Source organism: Cricetulus griseus, chromosome 6, assembly GCF_003668045.3.
Source record: "Cricetulus griseus strain 17A/GY chromosome 6, alternate assembly CriGri-PICRH-1.0, whole genome shotgun sequence".
Classification (NCBI taxonomy): domain Eukaryota; kingdom Metazoa; phylum Chordata; class Mammalia; order Rodentia; family Cricetidae; genus Cricetulus; species Cricetulus griseus.
The window spans coordinates 137,879,884-137,896,442 of NC_048599.1; the positions used below are offsets into that span (position 1 = coordinate 137,879,884).

General features: G+C 54.5%; 1 protein-coding gene across 1 annotated transcript in view; it reads right to left on the reverse strand.

Annotated features, from left to right (window-relative positions):
- Notch1 (notch receptor 1) overlaps nt 1-15,582 on the reverse strand; it is a 47,426-nt gene extending 31,844 nt beyond the window's left edge. Inside the window, exons 1-2 of the mRNA XM_027422971.2 lie at nt 15,270-15,582; nt 13,610-13,688 (exon numbers count right to left, since the gene is read on the reverse strand). Coding sequence (XP_027278772.1) covers nt 13,610-13,688; nt 15,270-15,330 — 140 coding nt within the window. The 5' untranslated portion in view covers nt 15,331-15,582. The remainder of the gene's footprint in view (nt 1-13,609; nt 13,689-15,269) is intronic.
- Nucleotides 15,583-16,559: the final 977 nt, after the last annotated feature.

Sequence of the window (16,559 nt, forward strand, 5' to 3'; positions counted from 1 at the left end):
CCTGAGGTGTGACCTGTCCCACTGTGGCTGGCTGCAGGTGAGTGGCAGGCAGGCTGGGGCCCAGGAAGAGGGCGGGCTTCCGCAGATGCAGTGGAGTACAAATGGCCCCTGTGCCTGTCATCCCACAACTGCTGCCTGCGCTTTGTTGGCGGCTTCAGTATTTCCACTGTGCTGCCTCCCACCGCCCTGGCAGCGCTGCTCCATAGAAATGTGATTCCCCAAAGCATCCGGAGGCAGATGTTGCCGTGGCCTCTCACCCGGGACTAATTCTAAATTGTGCTGTTTTCCTTTCCAAACTACATGGCCATCTGCCACCCCCAGGGGACAGATGACAGCTCCTCCACCCCAAAATGAGGAGGGAGCAGAGGGACTGTGGTGGGAGCTCCTGAGCTCCTGCCCTTGATGGGTTTATGGTCAAGTAAGGCTGGGGAAAGGAGTAGAGGGTCTACTAGAGATGACTGCGGGTGGGGGTCTCAATGCTGGGGACCCTTCATTGGCTTCCCAGAATCTAGCAGCCAAGGGAACTTTCAGGTGAGAGAAAGCATTTCCAGAGGCGGGTGGGACTTGGGGGACCCTCCCAGCTCTGCTTCAGCTGCTACATAGTGAGATGAAACACTCAGTGTAGCCTCAGTTTCACAAGAGAGCTGTGTCTGTGTGTGTACCCACGTAAGCATGAGTGTGAAGGGTGAGAGGTGGCTGTTGAAGCAGGCACCAACAGATCCAAGATGCTGAGGGACTGTCATTCTGGGTTGGCTAGGTTTGATTCACAAAGGTGTGGTCCTGTCCCTTGGGGGACACATTCATTGCACAGGTAAGAACTCCCATCTGAGGACTGGAAGGCAGCACAGGCCTCTGTCTGAGCACCAAGATCCCTGCTTATTCTTCTCTGGGGCCAGGGGCCTGCAGGGAGGCATCTGATCCCCTGTGCCTAGAGTACACACCAGATCTACGATCCAGAATGAGAGTAGAGGCCAGCCTCCCCACCCAGTGCATTTCTGTACACCTCAGTCCCCCACACCAATAAGAGTATCTGGCACCAGGTGATGGTGGAGGAGGGAGCCCCTGTCTTCATCCACCCCTTAGTCTTCCCTACCCGTGTCTAGAGCTGCCCAAGTATAACCAAGACCCTTGTTCTGCAAGCTCCCACTCAACTAGTGGTGGCCATGCACTTGTACCTCAGGGATGGTTCAATGTAGAAGAAATGTAGATTTTGGGGGGTTGGAGAGATGGCTCAAGCGGTTAAGAGCTGCTCTTCTAAAGGACCAGGGTTTAATTCCCAGCACCCACATGGCAGTTCACAACTGTCTGTAGCTCTAGTTCCAGGTGATCTGACACCCTCACACAAACATATGCAGGCAAAACCCCAAATGTACAGTAAATAAAGGAATCAAGAAAGAAAGAAAGGAAGGAGAGAAGGAAGGAAGGAAGGAAAGAATGAAGGAAGGAAGGAAGGAAGGAAGGAAGGAAGTTAGGTAGATTCCCTCCCCCCAAAGCCTGACTTTGTTCTGTTCAGCTAAAACACAGTAAGGCTGGCCGCCTGCCACCCAGCTTTCCCACAATGGGTCCCAAACCAGGGCTACCTCTCACTCAAACAGCCCACCATGTAGGGTTTTCCCAGCCCCATCCTTGGCAAAGCCTTCTGGGAGCAGGAGAGAGGTTCTGGGACCTCAGTCCTTCCCTGAGTAGAGGCCAATCGAAGTCCCCCCAAATCCCAGTGCCTTGCAGAAAGAAGGTACTCACAGAGGGCCTAGCAGATTCCCTGGTAGTCTCCCTGGTTCAGAAGCAGTCCATTCAAAGTCCAAAAGACAGGAAACCCCTATAAACCACAGTCCCATCCCTTCACTTCCCCACAGCCCTCAGCGCAAAGAGCAGACAAGATCCCAGCTCCCTATCAAACCCACCTGGATCCAAACATTTATCTGAAAATCATTCAGTGCACGGGGGTGAGAACAGTCCCCTTCAACCTCATGGTCTCTTGCTTTCATACCCACAACCAAGCGTCCTTCCCCACCCTGCTGGATGAGGTATACAAACATGCGGGTGTCCTTGCAGCCCAAGGCACTGATAGCCTTGTTCTCAATGGGAACAGCAACACTGTCACTTACAGCCAGCACCTGTGGCTGCATCTATCCCAGCAGGGATGGCAGGCAGGAATAACTGAACTGTGATCTCCTCCCAGCCCCTGAAGCCCTGCCACCCACTGGCTCCCACAGCAGCAGGAAGGACTGTGGGTAGGTAGAATGTCCTGCACCAAACATCAGCTGCTGCTCAGACTGTAGGGGACAGAGGAAGAAAGTGGGTCACAGCTGGGGCAGGTGGAGCATGTCTACAGGTGGCTACAGGTGCCAGCCAGGATCGAAGCCAGGGTCCAGGCTTTCCAGCTCAAAGAACCACTCCCAGCACACTCAGCTCTTTTGTCTTCAAATCTTTCCCCCCAGTTGCATCCTTGGGTGGTTTAAAATATGCTAGAAAAGGAAGCTCAGGAAAAGCACCCGCTTCCTGGCCTGGCTCAGGGAAACCCTTTGTGTGGGAGACAGTTGAGGTTGGAACCTGCCCTCCAGGGAAGCCACCATTCCCACTACAGGGAAAACAATGCCCCTGGCTGCTGCCTGTGAAGGCCCCTTTGAGGGGACCAAAAGGCTCCTGGGGGAGGGGCAATCAAATAATTTCCTGGAGTTGGTCTGTGGGAAGTGGTGACCCATGGGAGCAGGGATGGTGGGAGACCCCACCCAACCTACCCCTTCCACCACTGGTGAAAGCATCACCCAGCAAACTGGGGTCACCAGGAAGCAGAGGTCATTGCTAGGGTGTGAAAAACACCTGCCAAAGCTCCTGCTTCCACTGGGGACAGTTTCCTGCTTGATCTTCCCAAAACACAAAGAGCCCCAAGTTTCAGGCAAGGCTAGGAATTTGGTACACCACACTGCCTACCAGCCACTCTGAATGATCCTGGGTCTCACAGGGACAAGCCTCTGTGTATGCAGCAGTACCAGGGGAGTCTAGGGATGGCCACAGCCAATAACTACAGGCCTCTCTGGTCTGTGCAGCTCAGCCCTGCACATACAGCTGCTCAGGCTAAGCAAAGAGAGAAGGGCTTAGTCCAGAGCAAGATGAAGTCAGACACCCCACACTGAGCTCTATGACAAAGCCAGAAGCAGTATGATACCTGCCCATCTCTGCTTTCCCAAGTAAGTGTAAAGATGGTGTGGGGGCTGCCCAGGAGCTACTCTGTTTTCCTCCCCAGGTCCAAAAGAGAGGACATACTCTCTCCTGGCTAAACCAGTCCTTGGATGTTAGAAGCTTCACCTCACTAGACCCTTACTACAGTCCTAGAGGTGGGCTAGGCCCATTTTACAGATGGGAAGACAGAGGCTTAGGTTCTGTACACACACCCCAGATTCTATAATACTTAATTCCTGCTATCCATGATGGACCAGCCTTGGCTCAGAGAACAGTCACAGGCAGAGCAGAGTAGCAGAGGATTCTTGGGAAAGCAGGAAAGTTGCTCCTGTGTCCCAAGCTGCCTTATCCATCCATCTAGAGAGTGGCCTGATCACCTGATCTCCAAGAAAGAAAAGGCAAAGCACACAATGGAGGAATTTGGCTGCAACAAAACTCCTAGGAAGGTGGCAGGGTTCTTAGTGAGACACCCAGGAATTGAGAGGCCCCTGCCACTGCAAGAGAAATCTCAAAACTCCTAGCTTCTCCAAACTCCTCAGGACCCTCCTAGTAGAAGGGTCACCCAATGCCATCCCTGTGGCCATTCTTCCCAACTGTGGGCACTGAAGATGTGGCAGTGAAGCCCATGTCCAGCTACCCACTGGGGCAGAGCCACCGGCTGCTGGGCAGACAAAGAGAGACAGACCTTGGCTGCATTCTTCCAGGGGCTCCCAGGAAACCCGCCTTCAGTGAATCCTTTGGATGACTGGCTGAAGTGCAGACTGCAGCTTTGGTGGGGGCCCCAGAGGTCACTCCTACCTTCAAAACTCAGCAGCTCCCACCCCAGCCAAATGTTTTCCAACAAGAAAAGAATTCCCCTGCCAGGGAGGTCCCCACACCCCAACAGAGAGCTAGGCCGCATCCCATTCCTGGTCACAAAAAGTCTCACAGTGTACCCTCCATGAGAAACTCTCACTCTGCCTCAGGACACAGTAAATTCTAGAGGAGAGGGAGAGCCAACTGAGAATGCCCTGCATATGGCTGCAGAAGGGGTCCAGAGAAGAGTGGGAGCTCTGGGGGAGGGGTCTGTATGGGATCCAGGGTGTCCCAGGGCAGTTGGTATAGGGCAAGATTTGGGCTTGCAGGTTCTGGACCCTCTGTGCCTTTGGACACTGATTCCCCCATGCCAGGCCTCTTCTCTTATATTTTTGTTTGTGAGCCTCGCCTTAATGGCTGAACCATCTCTCTAGCCTGCCTGGCCTCTTCTCAAGCATCAGTTCACTGACATCCCTGTGACCCCCCCCCCCCAAGCCCTAGCTGGGGTTGAAAAAAACAAAAAGAACATGCCCTCATTAAGTCAGAGCCGTCCAAGGTCAACCCAGCACTTTCATCAGCTTCATGATAACACAGTGAGACCCCAAAGACAAATGAAGCCCAATACATCAGCAGGAAGGCCAGCCATCACCTTTAGCATCAATAGCCCCATGGGATCCTCCACTCACCACAAAGAATTGGGTCCTGCCATATGAAGAGGAAGTGTGAGACTGTCGTTGCAGCCCCAAGTCTAAAGGAAACATCCTCTATCTGAGCTTTGACCAGGTAGGCACAGGCTAATGGAACAGGGTGCTAGAAGGAGATATGCTAGCTCAGAGGCCAAGTCCAGAGTACAGGAGGGGAGGGAATTCTGCCTGCACTGCCGGTTCTGAAAACTGTGAGCCAGGTCTTAGAAACCTAGGGCTACCCACCTGGCCCCACGCCTGCCCCAGTCCATCTAACTAGACCACCTAGCTTAGCCCAGCTGCCAACACCACAGACTCTGGACCATGAAGATAGGATGCAGCCATGGCCTGACCTATCATATCACAGTCCCTGGGACACAGCCCCACCTGGTCTTGACTATCAGACTCTGAGACAGAGTTGTGGTCACCCTTGTCTGACCCTTAGAAGAGGAAGTAAGGGAGGAAAGCCCCACATCACAGGACCAGCCACTAGAAGCCACGATCAACCAGGCCCACACATGAAACAGAGATCCATGAAGCAGCAGAGAGAGGGTCAAGTGCACAGATAGCATCTGCCCCTACCCCAGGCACCTCAGGGCAAAGCACAAACACTGGAAGCCCCGCTTTCCCCCCAAACCTCTCATTTCCAGTAACTATGCTGTTTCCGTTCACTAAGAATCGAAACCAAGAGGAAATGGTGGGAGGCAGGTCCCCAAGCCCGAGGCCCGAGCTGCTGCTGCTCTTCAGACCTGGGTGATCTCTCCAGCTTTTACCACCCACATTCCTTCTCATGCAGAGCAATGGCCTGAGAGCCTGGAGCAGGCAGGCTCTCAGGCCAGTGTGAGCTGGCCCCAGTGTGAGCTGCTTCCCCTGGGTTCTCTCTGGGATCTGGCCTATACATACAGGGCCTACAGGGGACACCGCACACCAAGAACTGCATCTGTAAATGTACTTTTAATGACACCGGTCACTGGCTCCATCAGTGAATTATTTGCTGAGCAAGCATGAGGACCTAAGATCAACCCTCAGCACCCACATAAGCCAAGAATGGTGGCACACAGTTGTAATCCTAGCAGTGGGGAAGTGGAGACAAGAGGATCCTTGGGACTTATTGGCCAACCAGTCCAGCTGAATCGGTGAGTTCTGTGAGCGACTCTTTTATAAAAACAAAAATAAGATGGTGTATAATAGAGGATACCTAGTGTTGACCTCTGGCCTCCATACACATGCCAAAAACAGAGAAACACACATGAACACACACATAAAATATTGACTCAGTAGGCAAAGCACCTGCTGTGTAAGCACAAAGACCTAAGTTCAAATCCCCAGAACCCAGGTAAAATTTTGTGTGTGTTGGCATGTTACTGTAGCTCTAACATTCTAAGGAGAGACCATAGGGGAAGGATCCCGGAAGACCAATGGCTGTCTGTCCAGCTGAACTGATGGGCTTCAGGTTCAGTGAGAAACACTATCACAAAAAAATGAAGATGGAGGGAGCATGGTGGAGGAAAGAAAGCCGCTGCTAACTTTGTCTCCTCCCACTCCCATGCACCCTCACACACAAGCACTCACATAAACAACTACAACACCACACACACACACACACACACACACACACACACACGTGTGCACTAACAATTCTGGGCCGTGGGAAAACCTGCTCCAGGGAGTGGGCTGCTGCCCCAGCTTTCTTCCTGAACTTGATTAAACACAGATGTTTCTCTAGGAAAGTCAGTGGCCTCCATGCTGCCTGTGGCTCCCTGGCTTCCCTGTGACTGGGCGGTGATTCATACAGGGTGACCCACATGTGGTGTTAAGGCAGGAGGCCCAGAGCCAAACTATGGCCTCAGTGCCTGGGTATCATCTTGGAGGGACAATCCTTTGTTAGCCAGCTCAGGCCTAAGGACTCTCAGGGTAGATGTAGCCACCTCTCAAATCCTCAGCTATCTGCACAGGGCACAGTTGCTCACACAAGATTGGCAGTGCTCACGGCAAGACCTGCCTCCCCAGGTCTGTGCTGGGGCTTGGGGCAGACTGGCCTCTGGCACTACCTGTGGTAGAATTTGTTCAGCAAATTAGCAATGTCGACAGATGACAAGGGGCTCATTTACTTAGTTCAGAAGGACAAGCACTTTAAGCACTTCAGTAGCACCAGGGACACCCAGCCAGGTGATAGGATAAGCCAACACAAGCCCAATGACAGCTCCTCTTATCTGCCTGTTAGGGCAAGACTGGAACCGGCATTTGGCATGGTTCCATAACTGGAGACAGCCATTCCTACCTATGCCTCAGAAGGGGATATAATTCACCTGGTGAGTGCCATACAAAGAAACTGCTCTAAAAGCCTCGGGGGAGGGGGCAGGAAGAAGAGAATTAGCCTAGCTAATTCACTCTAGGGTGTAAATGACAGGAGCACAGGGAGAACAGAGGGGACAGTTGGGAGGGCCACCTATCCAGAGCACTTCTGTCCCAAGAGCTGCTGGAGGGAAGAGCTGCAACAAAAAGGCATGTTCCAGAGGTGAGGTCCTTGGGGAAGAGGCTTCTATTCCTAGAATCATGAGTCTTGGGAACACCAAAAAAAGCAGCCCCCAAATTCCAAATCCATCCAACCACCCCTAGTCCACTGGGGACACTCAGAGGTCTGGATGGTCAACTCCCACCTGTGCTAGCTAGGGAGATAGTCCTGCAGGAAATATTACACTCCTCTGAGCCCTAGGAACAACTGAGAGGGTAGCCTCCATGTCTAAGGTGAGTGAGGGCGGGGCTCTCTTCTCTCATGGAACTTAGTTCTCCTCCCAGGGAATAGTCCGTGCCTGTGAGTAGACTAGCAGGTCTGCTCAAAACTCCCAGTCCATGGAGGGGAAACCACAGCACAAGGCTAAGTGGAGCATCGTCAGAATTTCCCTCCCTACTGCCCCAACACACTGCCCTTGCTGGCTAAGGTCCCTGCCTGCAGACCCATCCAGGCTACCGTAGATGCCACCCTGTAGTGGGCCTCACCCAAAGCTATGGAAGACCCAGCACACTCAGACAAGGCATTCATTGCCCAAGCCTTACCCTTTGGAGACTAAGGCTGAGCCCAGTGGCCCACCTTCCCTGGCTTCCCATCTCCTCAGCTGGGTCCCTAGGTAGGGTAGCTGCCTTGCCCTAGGGTCCAGAGCATGCTGAGCATTCAGCAAAGATCCTTTGCCTCCACTCTCCTGCACTGGGCACACAGGCTTCACTAGATTTTCCTTCAGGTTGGAAGGCAAGATGAGGATGGTGGAGTCTTCCATGGGCACTGGGCAATGTGGGGCCTTGGACACACCAGGCCATTATCACTAACTCACATGGGAGCATACCAGGCCCTGCTTAAGGAGCCCTATAGTCCCAGGTGGCAGCACAAGCCCAGAGATATACATCCTGGCCCCTTAAGGACTTGTCAGGACTCAGAACAGGGCTCATCCTGATGGTGCCAGCAGCTGGAATCTATCGTAAGAGGAGTGCAGAGTGGGCACCCACAGGGGCCCAGGGAGACCCTGACATTATCCATGCTCAGAAAGCATGGCCACAGACAGGGTAACTTCATCCACAGGAAACGGAATAGCAAAGGCTCAGGGACAGAGGTCAGCTCAGTGGGTGCCAGGGAGGAGAGGGGGGCTGGCAAGCAGCTGCCTTTGGGGTGATTAAGAGTCTGGAACTGGATAGGTGTGCCGGTTGTGCAATCCACCAAGCATGCTGTATTGTGCACTTTCCATGGCTCAAATGGCACATTTTACGAAATGTGTAATCTACCACCCAAAAGCCCCGTCTCCCAAATTAGTCCTCAGAACCTGGGCTCTGGGACAGCAAGATAGGGTGGGGTGAGGCCACAAGAGAGACATCCACTGCCCTCCCACCCTGACAATCACTCCCCTCTCCAATAGGGGTGTCCCCCGGCCTGAGGCCAAAATATGCCCCAGCTTGCAGAACTGGCCCTGCCACATGGCTACTTTTCAATCCTAGGTGCTGCTACCTGGAACAGCCACTCTTACACCTGTAGGTTATCCCTGAGCCCAGCCTAGATACAGCAGAAAAGAAGTTCTGGGGCCCTCTCATGCACAGGGGTAAGCTGAGGCTGGAGTCAAATTCACCACAAATTCACCACAACCAGCAGGTCTGTGTCTCCCAGGCCGCAGGTGCCAGGGTGTGCCCTGCCTGGGAAATAAGGGGGATCAGACGCATCCTGACGTAGTCACAACGATGCCCTGAAGCCAGCCGCTCGTTAAAGCTGGTGACGATTCCCCCTCAGCCTCCGGGAAAGGTCTGGAAAGTTCTGGATACGCCTGCACATGAAGGTGAAAGCTGATGCAAGCTGGCCTTAGGTCCTCCGCCCCCCAGCCTCTTCACCCTTAGCTTCAGTTTTTCCCACCTATAAACTGGAGATGAAACAAACAGGGTGGACCAGGCAGGCCCTGAGGGAAGACCCAGCCCACTGCCACCAAGTTTTCGGGGCTGATCATTGCAGTCCCGGCTCTGCCAGTGCTTCTAACCTTTTCGTTTTTGAGGAAAGCAACGTGGATTCCACTCAACTGCAAAGCCACATCCTCTCACTATTTATAGAAGAGACATGAAGCACATCCCTCCCCACACGACACGGCTCAACCCCTCAGCCCAGCCTGCCACTGCCCTCCGGTCCTGTCTGACCACAGTGTGTACTGCCCCATCACAGGAGCCAGGGTCAAGGACCACCAGAGCCATCTTTTGCCCCAGAGGAGCTTCCACCTTTGACTCTGGCCATGGAACCCTGTGGAGACCCTTCTACTATCCAGTTTCTGGGGATCCCAGCAGCCAGCCCTGGTTATCTACACCCTGCTCAGTTCCTTGAAACAGGGTGCTCCTGTCTGCCCTACCCCACCCTCTTCCTGCTGAGGTCACAGCTCGCTCTCTGTCTCTCTCCTTTTAGCATTATTATTATGCCTTCAATGGAAAAACTGTTGGCTGCTGGCCAGAGGTAGGGCTACCCACAGAGACACTTCATGGAACACCCCGCCTCTACTCAGGTGTTCCAGTACCTGGATATCTCCCCCCTGGTTCCATGACAAGTGAGGTTGTGAGGCTGTTTTTCACCTGTTTTTCTAACCTCATGTCCTTGAAGGCCAGACACAGCACTGCACAGACAGGCAGGCCTGGGACGACAGCCTCAGCTCTCCTCCTGGAGAGGATGGGACCAACCCAAGATGGCAAGTGACTCAAAGGAACAGTAGCAGAACCAGATGACGGAAGACACATGACATTATGCTGGGTCCCTCCTCAGCCCACCAATCACTTCCGGCCTCGCCTCTGTTTCCTCACCAAGGAGGAGGGAAGTGATAGGCCAGGGATGTGGCTATAACACATACTGTGGAGGAAGGGAGGAAATGGCATCAGCTGAGACACTCTAGGGCCAAGCGTGACTATCTGATCTATTGAGAGACTGTCAGGCCATGGTGGGACAGGTCCACCTGCTATACGTCACATACATGCTGGATGGCGCTTAATGCTGAGTAGTCCTGGCACAGATCTGGGCTATACCTGAAGTGGAACTCAGAACACAGTAGTTGCTTTAAAGTGTCTGAAGGAGCAGCGAGATGGTTCAGAGGGTAAAGGCATTTACTATACAAGCCTGACTACCTGATTTCTATCCCCAGATTTCACAGTGGAAGAAGAGAAATGACTTGCAAAAAGTTGTCATCTGGCTTCCACATATATGCGTGCTGTGAGAGCACAGACACAGAAACCAAAAAAGCCATGTCCTAGGCAGCCATGTCCCAGGCTAGAATCCTCAGAACCAGCCAGCTCACTCCTAAACAGTAATCCAAACAGGCCCACCACATAGCACTTTTGGGATGGTGGATTCATTCATTAACCAACTTAATATAGGAGAACGAGGCCCTTGAAATCAACCTCACAAGCTCACCAAGACAGCATGCAAAGGACACAGACATTCTACAGTGTCTACCATTCACAGCTCTTACTTAACCCTTGTGTACCACCAGGACATCAATCCTGCATCTGCCCCAATTTAAAGATGGTGAGGCTGGGCTCAGACCTCAAATTTAGAGTGTCCCAAGATTATCATCCAACAGCCCAAATTTTTCTGGCTAGTTCACTCGATTTCTAAACGCATTTAGAAGATGCCCGCATCACATCTGACTTTGCTCCTGGTGAAGGTGGTCTCTTAGTCCCCCTAACACTATTTTTAAGCTCCCTCAGCTCAGAGCCTGCAGCCCTTTATAAGCTCTTTGATCGGTGAATTCATGTTTAACTCAAGTGTATAGGTGCCCCCCCCCCCAGCTCTTCAAATGACAGCTCTTTTTCAGCATTCCTCCTCAGCACACCTTGGGTCTACAAGGAAGCCACAGTGAGCCCCAAGCTTCCCCAAAGGGCTCCAATATCCCATGGCACACAGCAGCTGCCCAGACTGTGCTCAGTCTAAAGGGTGCAAAGCCAGGCCTTTCCCACATGATCACTGGCTAGCTAGATCTCAGTGGCACTGAACCTTTTGAGAAGGCACTTGGCACCTAAAGGATTCACTTTTCAGTCCTAAGTCCTGAAACTCCCTGTCAAGCATCTTCTGGGGAAGTTTCTCCATCTGGGTAGAAGAGGTAATTCACAAGGTAATTCACTGTCCTATGACTCCAACCTTCCCAGGCCCTTCTCAGAGTAGGCAGCACCAGAAGCCAAAAACCATTTGAGGTCATGGCTAGGTATGACTGAGGTCTATAGGCTCCAAACTTGCCCTTGAGGAAAAGGAGAGGCTTCTTCTTCTTCTCCTCAGCCAGGAGAGGTGGAGCCCTCCATGAGTGCTGTGGCCAACTCTTGGGTAGGCCTCCTGAGGCCATCTGAAGAAGTGGACAGGGATGGGAATGTAAAAGCCACCAAGGAACAGGGTGAGGGGGGTCCTCAAGCACCCAAGACCAGAGAGTGAACTAGGTCCCTCCATGGGTTGACTATAAAGTCTCCTAAACTGCTTGGTGAGTCCAGACCTGTGCCCATCATAAGCCAGGCCTAGCTGTAGCCTTGGCCTCCAGCTCTGCTGACCAGAAGTGAGCGTATCTATTTCATCTCATTGGACTTACCGAGTGAGCACAATGGTGCCTCTGTGGACAGAACTCCATGGAACTCTGAGCCAAGCTGAGGCAAGTTTTCTGCCAAGGAGGAATGGCCTTAGGATCCAGTACAAGACAGAAGGCCTGGCACCAAGGTTCTTTAGGTAGCCTGGCTTGTACTGCAAGGAATTTGCAAGCAGCACCCCAAGTTTGGGAGGCGGGAGAGAGAGTACAGCACCATTTTGCCTTTGGCTTGAAGGGTCTTCACACAGATACTAAGATACAAGCTACTAGTAGGACTGCAGCAAGCAGACTGCACCCCATGTACAGCTCTACCAGATAGCACAGCACGAGTGACTGGCACACAGCAGACCAGGCTGTGCCCGTTGCCTAGTGGGGCTAAGAAGAAACTACCCCCATCTTCCTCAGTCTGAAGTAAGCAGAAGTAAGACTTTCAGTCCTGCCCTGCCAGTGAGGCAGGCAGAGCAAGGAGCACAGTGGCGGGGAAGGGGGTTGTGCATTCTGGGAAGCCACGCATAATTAATCACACAGCATTAATCGCCTCCCAACAATAGCTGCTGCCCTTCTACTGAATCCCAGCTGTCGGCCTCTGAATGGAAGGAAATAAGATTTAGGGCATCAAGCGTCCGTGAGGCTTCTGCAGGGGGAGAAAGGGGCCCCCCAAAAAAAGCAAAAAAAAAAAAGTAGTGTGCATTCATTAGTGTCTGACAGAGGCACAATCGGCTTTGTCCAATAAACTGCTCACAGACCTGCTTAATTGGCTTCAGTACAGGGCGGGCCGGCCAGGGAGGTGGGGCTGCGGCCCACAGGCTGGGTACTGTAGGCAGCAGCACCCGTTGTCAAGGGGATGGGCCCTTCAGCAGTTGGAATGAGGGCGCGCCATGCAGGCTGGAGCCGTTTCTGTCGGCAGCTTCCAGGGGAGGCCTTAGCCTCCAGCACCTTGCTAGTCTCATCAGGGAGGAGCTCAAGTTGAAGGGCACTAGCCCTAGCCCTAGCCCTAGCTCCAGCCCCAGTGGAGACTTCTCCTGGCTGACTGGTCTTTGTGGGCAGCCAGGCAGGGATCCTTCCCAAAAGGATTTCCCAGCAAGGAACAGACCTTCCCACCCCCCCAAGTCACGCCCATTTCACAGCTGAGGACCTGAGGCTGAGGACCTCTGGCATAGAGTCGGGAGGTGGTGCTGCAGCTGCCAAGAGAGAAACCAGACTCCAGTGCTTACCCACACCCACCACCCAGGCAGCAGTGCCAACAAGCACCGTTCCAACTCTCCCAACCTCACCTTGAACCCAAGGAGAAAGGAGGGGTGGGTCTCATCTTAAAACAGACACTTCCCACCAGCTAGTGGTGGCATTCCCACTTGGAAGGCAGAGACAGGCAGATCTCTTGAGTCAAAGGTCTCTGCATAGTGAATGCCAGGGCTGCCAGAGTCACATAGTGAGACCCTGTCCCAAGAAAGCAAAAACTAGAAACAAACAAACAAAACAACAAAAAAGGGGCAACTTCCTGCTTATTGGTCTCCTGCCCAGAAGAGGGCTCCCAGGTGTCAGGGGGTGGGGCTCAAACTCTCAGTAAGTGCTCCAGACTGCCCATCAAAGACAACGGTTTCTCAAGCATTTTAAATAAGAATTAGGGTACCATGGATTCCCAGGAGCCTGAGGGGGCCCATGGAGGAGTGTGCCAACCTCCAGGGGCCAGAGTAGCTCCACACGAGGCATAATTGCTGGTGATTAAGTAATTGCCAGACTTTGTCCAATAAAAGTCAGCACGTGACTGCACTCAGCCTCTGGGCTGTCTTCTGAAGACAATGGCCCAGTGTTCTGTCCCCAGAAGGCAGGGGCTCTGCTCTGACAAAAGCAACAGGTCCCCTCGGGGGCGGTACTCACACACAGGCTTCGGTGCCGTTGGCCACTTCGCACCTCCCTCCATTCAGGCAGGTCCCACTTGGCTGGGAGCATCTCAAGCCTAGGGAAGGGTCAGAAGAGAGGTCAGTCTGGGTTCTGAGCAGCTGACTCCTTGTGGTCCTGATGGTGGATGAAGACTACTGCCTTGGTGCTTGTGTACTAGAGTTACTGGAAGTCGCCAGGCGGGGGTGGTGACAATGGGCAGCCCTTCGGGGATCAATGTTCTGCTCGCACTGTTGCAGTCAGAAATGGGTGGAAGAGGGATAATAAGCTGGGTAGGAGGCAGGTGTACATCCCCACTCACTAGAAGTGGACCGCAACAGAAAGAACTGAATGACTTGGGACATTCTAAACTTCTTACATACACAGCCAAAAGTGGGTGTGGATTAAGAAACCCAGCAAAGCCCCCGATCAGTCTCCCACCCTTGCCTCAGTTCAAACACAAGATACGAGGGGGCTGCAGGAGGGAGGGGGCGGCCACACTCAGCTCCCCCGATCGTGGGAAAAAGCGACAGCTGCGGAGCCCGCCACCCCGCCCTCCAACAAAGCGCCGGCCCGGGAATCAGAGCGGCCCATTGTCGCGCCAGGGCCGCCTCCTGGGGCAGCGGGGCCGCACCCGGAGACCTGCCCCGCCTCCTCCGACACCCAATACCTGTTCGCAGGCATCTCCAGGGGCAGCCCCCGCCGCACCCAGGGAGGGGGTCTTAGAGCCCGCACTTGGAAGGAATTCTACCCTCTTCTCAGGAAAGGGCTCTTAATCAAGCCCCTCCCACCCCCATCTTAAGGAGCTCCAGAAATTAAGCCCTGGTGTGAGGGCCGAGCTGGAGTGTCACATAAAACCCACTTTTAAGAGAAGGGCAGGCACTTCTCCCCTCCAATTACTGGGAGACGGGTGCAGTTGGTCACTACGAGACTCCTCAGGAGTCCCCCTTTCTGTGAATCCTGCAAGGAAATAGGCGGTCCCCCGGCCCCCCGGCCCCCCGGCCCCCCGGCCCTCCCCGCAGGTTCCAGTCTCTGCCTGAGCAGGAGTCTCAAACTTCCAAAGTGAGTGAGTCCCACCCCAACCCTAAGCAGCAAGCCGCCTGCCCATAGCCCCTCTTTGAAAGTTTGAGTACCGCTAGGGGACAGCGATCCCGAAACTGGGCACTGGGAGTCCAGGGCACATCGCCCCCACCTCGCGCTAAGCAAGGCGAACACAGAGCCCCAACATCCGCCCAAGCACAGACCAGAGGCGAAGAAGAAAGAAAATAATAGTCCCAAGAAGCAACAGGAAACCAAAACCGATTCGATTCAAATCGAAAAGTAGCAGGCGCAGGCAGCCTGTCCGCCCCCGCGGCGAGCCCCAGGCGCGGCTGCCCAAGTGCGAGCCAGGGTTGAGCCTCCCGGGGCCCCGAAGTCCCAAGCTCCACACCGAGCTTCCAACATTTTCGGGCGTTCTGGGTAAAGCGAATCCACCCGGAAGGGGGGCTGAGGAGAAGGATCTCCCTCACACGCGAGGACGCCAGGCCCCCAAGTCCCGTCCGCCGGCTCCTTCTCCCAACTTTGGTAGCTGGTGCCCTCACTCCCATCCACCCAGGGCGCGCGCAAGGCGCAGCCGAAGTTTCCGAAGGGCGCGCGAAGTTGCGGGCTCGCAGGCGCCTACCTCTTGCGGCGAGCGCGGGCAGCAGCGTTAGGCAGAGCAAGGGCGCCAGAAGCCGCGGCATGCCTGCTCGCCCGCTGCCCGCTGCCCGGGCGGCGGCCTCTTGCGGTGGCCGGCGGGGATCGGACGTTTACGCTCACCACCGGCGGTCCCGCGGGCGTCCACCTACTGCTGCCCTCTCCTTCCTGGCAGGTGGGCGGCGCTGGGCTCTCAGGGTCTCCCCAGCGCTACGAGGCACCCCGGGTCGTTCCTTCACTGCGCTCGCACCCGCGCCTAGCGCCCGCGCCCTGCGCCCCACGCCCCTGCGCTCCCTCCCGCGGCCGAGGCACTAGTGAGGCTCAGGGCGGCCGTGCGCTCCGCCCCCGTGGGGGCCCGCCCCTGCCCCGCCCATCCCACCGCGCTCCGCCCCCGGTTTTTGAGCACTCAAAGCCCCTTCGTTGGCCCTGTCCCTCCCAGCGCCCTGGTGGGCTCTGCGCCTTCTCGGGCTAGAGAGAGCGTCCCAAGCCAGGACCCTGTGGTTTGCAAGACAAGGAAACATGCAGGGGTGTAGAGAACAGGCACTTAGGGACTACTTCTTGTTCGAAAGTTTACAGAGACCAAAAGTTTGAGCTGGGGATGCGGAAGGATCAGGCTTTGTGTGTCGCCTCCCTCGGGACCTTTTGGCCAGGATTTGCATTTCAATAGCCGAAGAGATTTGGGCTGAGTAGGAAAGGCGAAGCTGCCACGAGAATCGGGTCCATCCTGGAGCTAGGTCTGGGCCCAGGGCTAGGAGCAGCTGAAGCCAAGTTTGGGGAACTCCCGGAGCAGGATTTTAGAAGTTGCTCCCTGACTACGTTGGGTGCATCCCTGGCCCTGGGGTCCCACTTTTGGGAGCCTTTGGTCTCGGCTTTAGGCATCTGGATGATTGAGGCCAGGCACCCCTAGCCGCGACTTCCGGAACGCTTGACCTTAAAGGATAATGTCTTCGCGCCTGCAGCCTCTACAGAACGGAGCTCGGGGCTCCCCAAGGGAACTCCCCAAAGGGCCAGTGCCTTTCTGAACAAATTGCGCTCTCGCTCCCCAGAAGGAGTCTAGACGCTCCATTGTCACTCTTTTCACTGGTTCCTGGCTCTGCCCATTTAAGGTGACCCGGGAAAGTACAGAATCCCAGTACAATAACTGCTAACACCAGCACAGCCTCTCTCACGTGCTTTTCTTTGACCAGTTATCTCTCCACCTTGGTGCTAGACTTGGACATCCTGTGACAAGCTGATTAGCTCTGGGTGTCCAAGATGCCTTCCTTGTCCCTGTGCA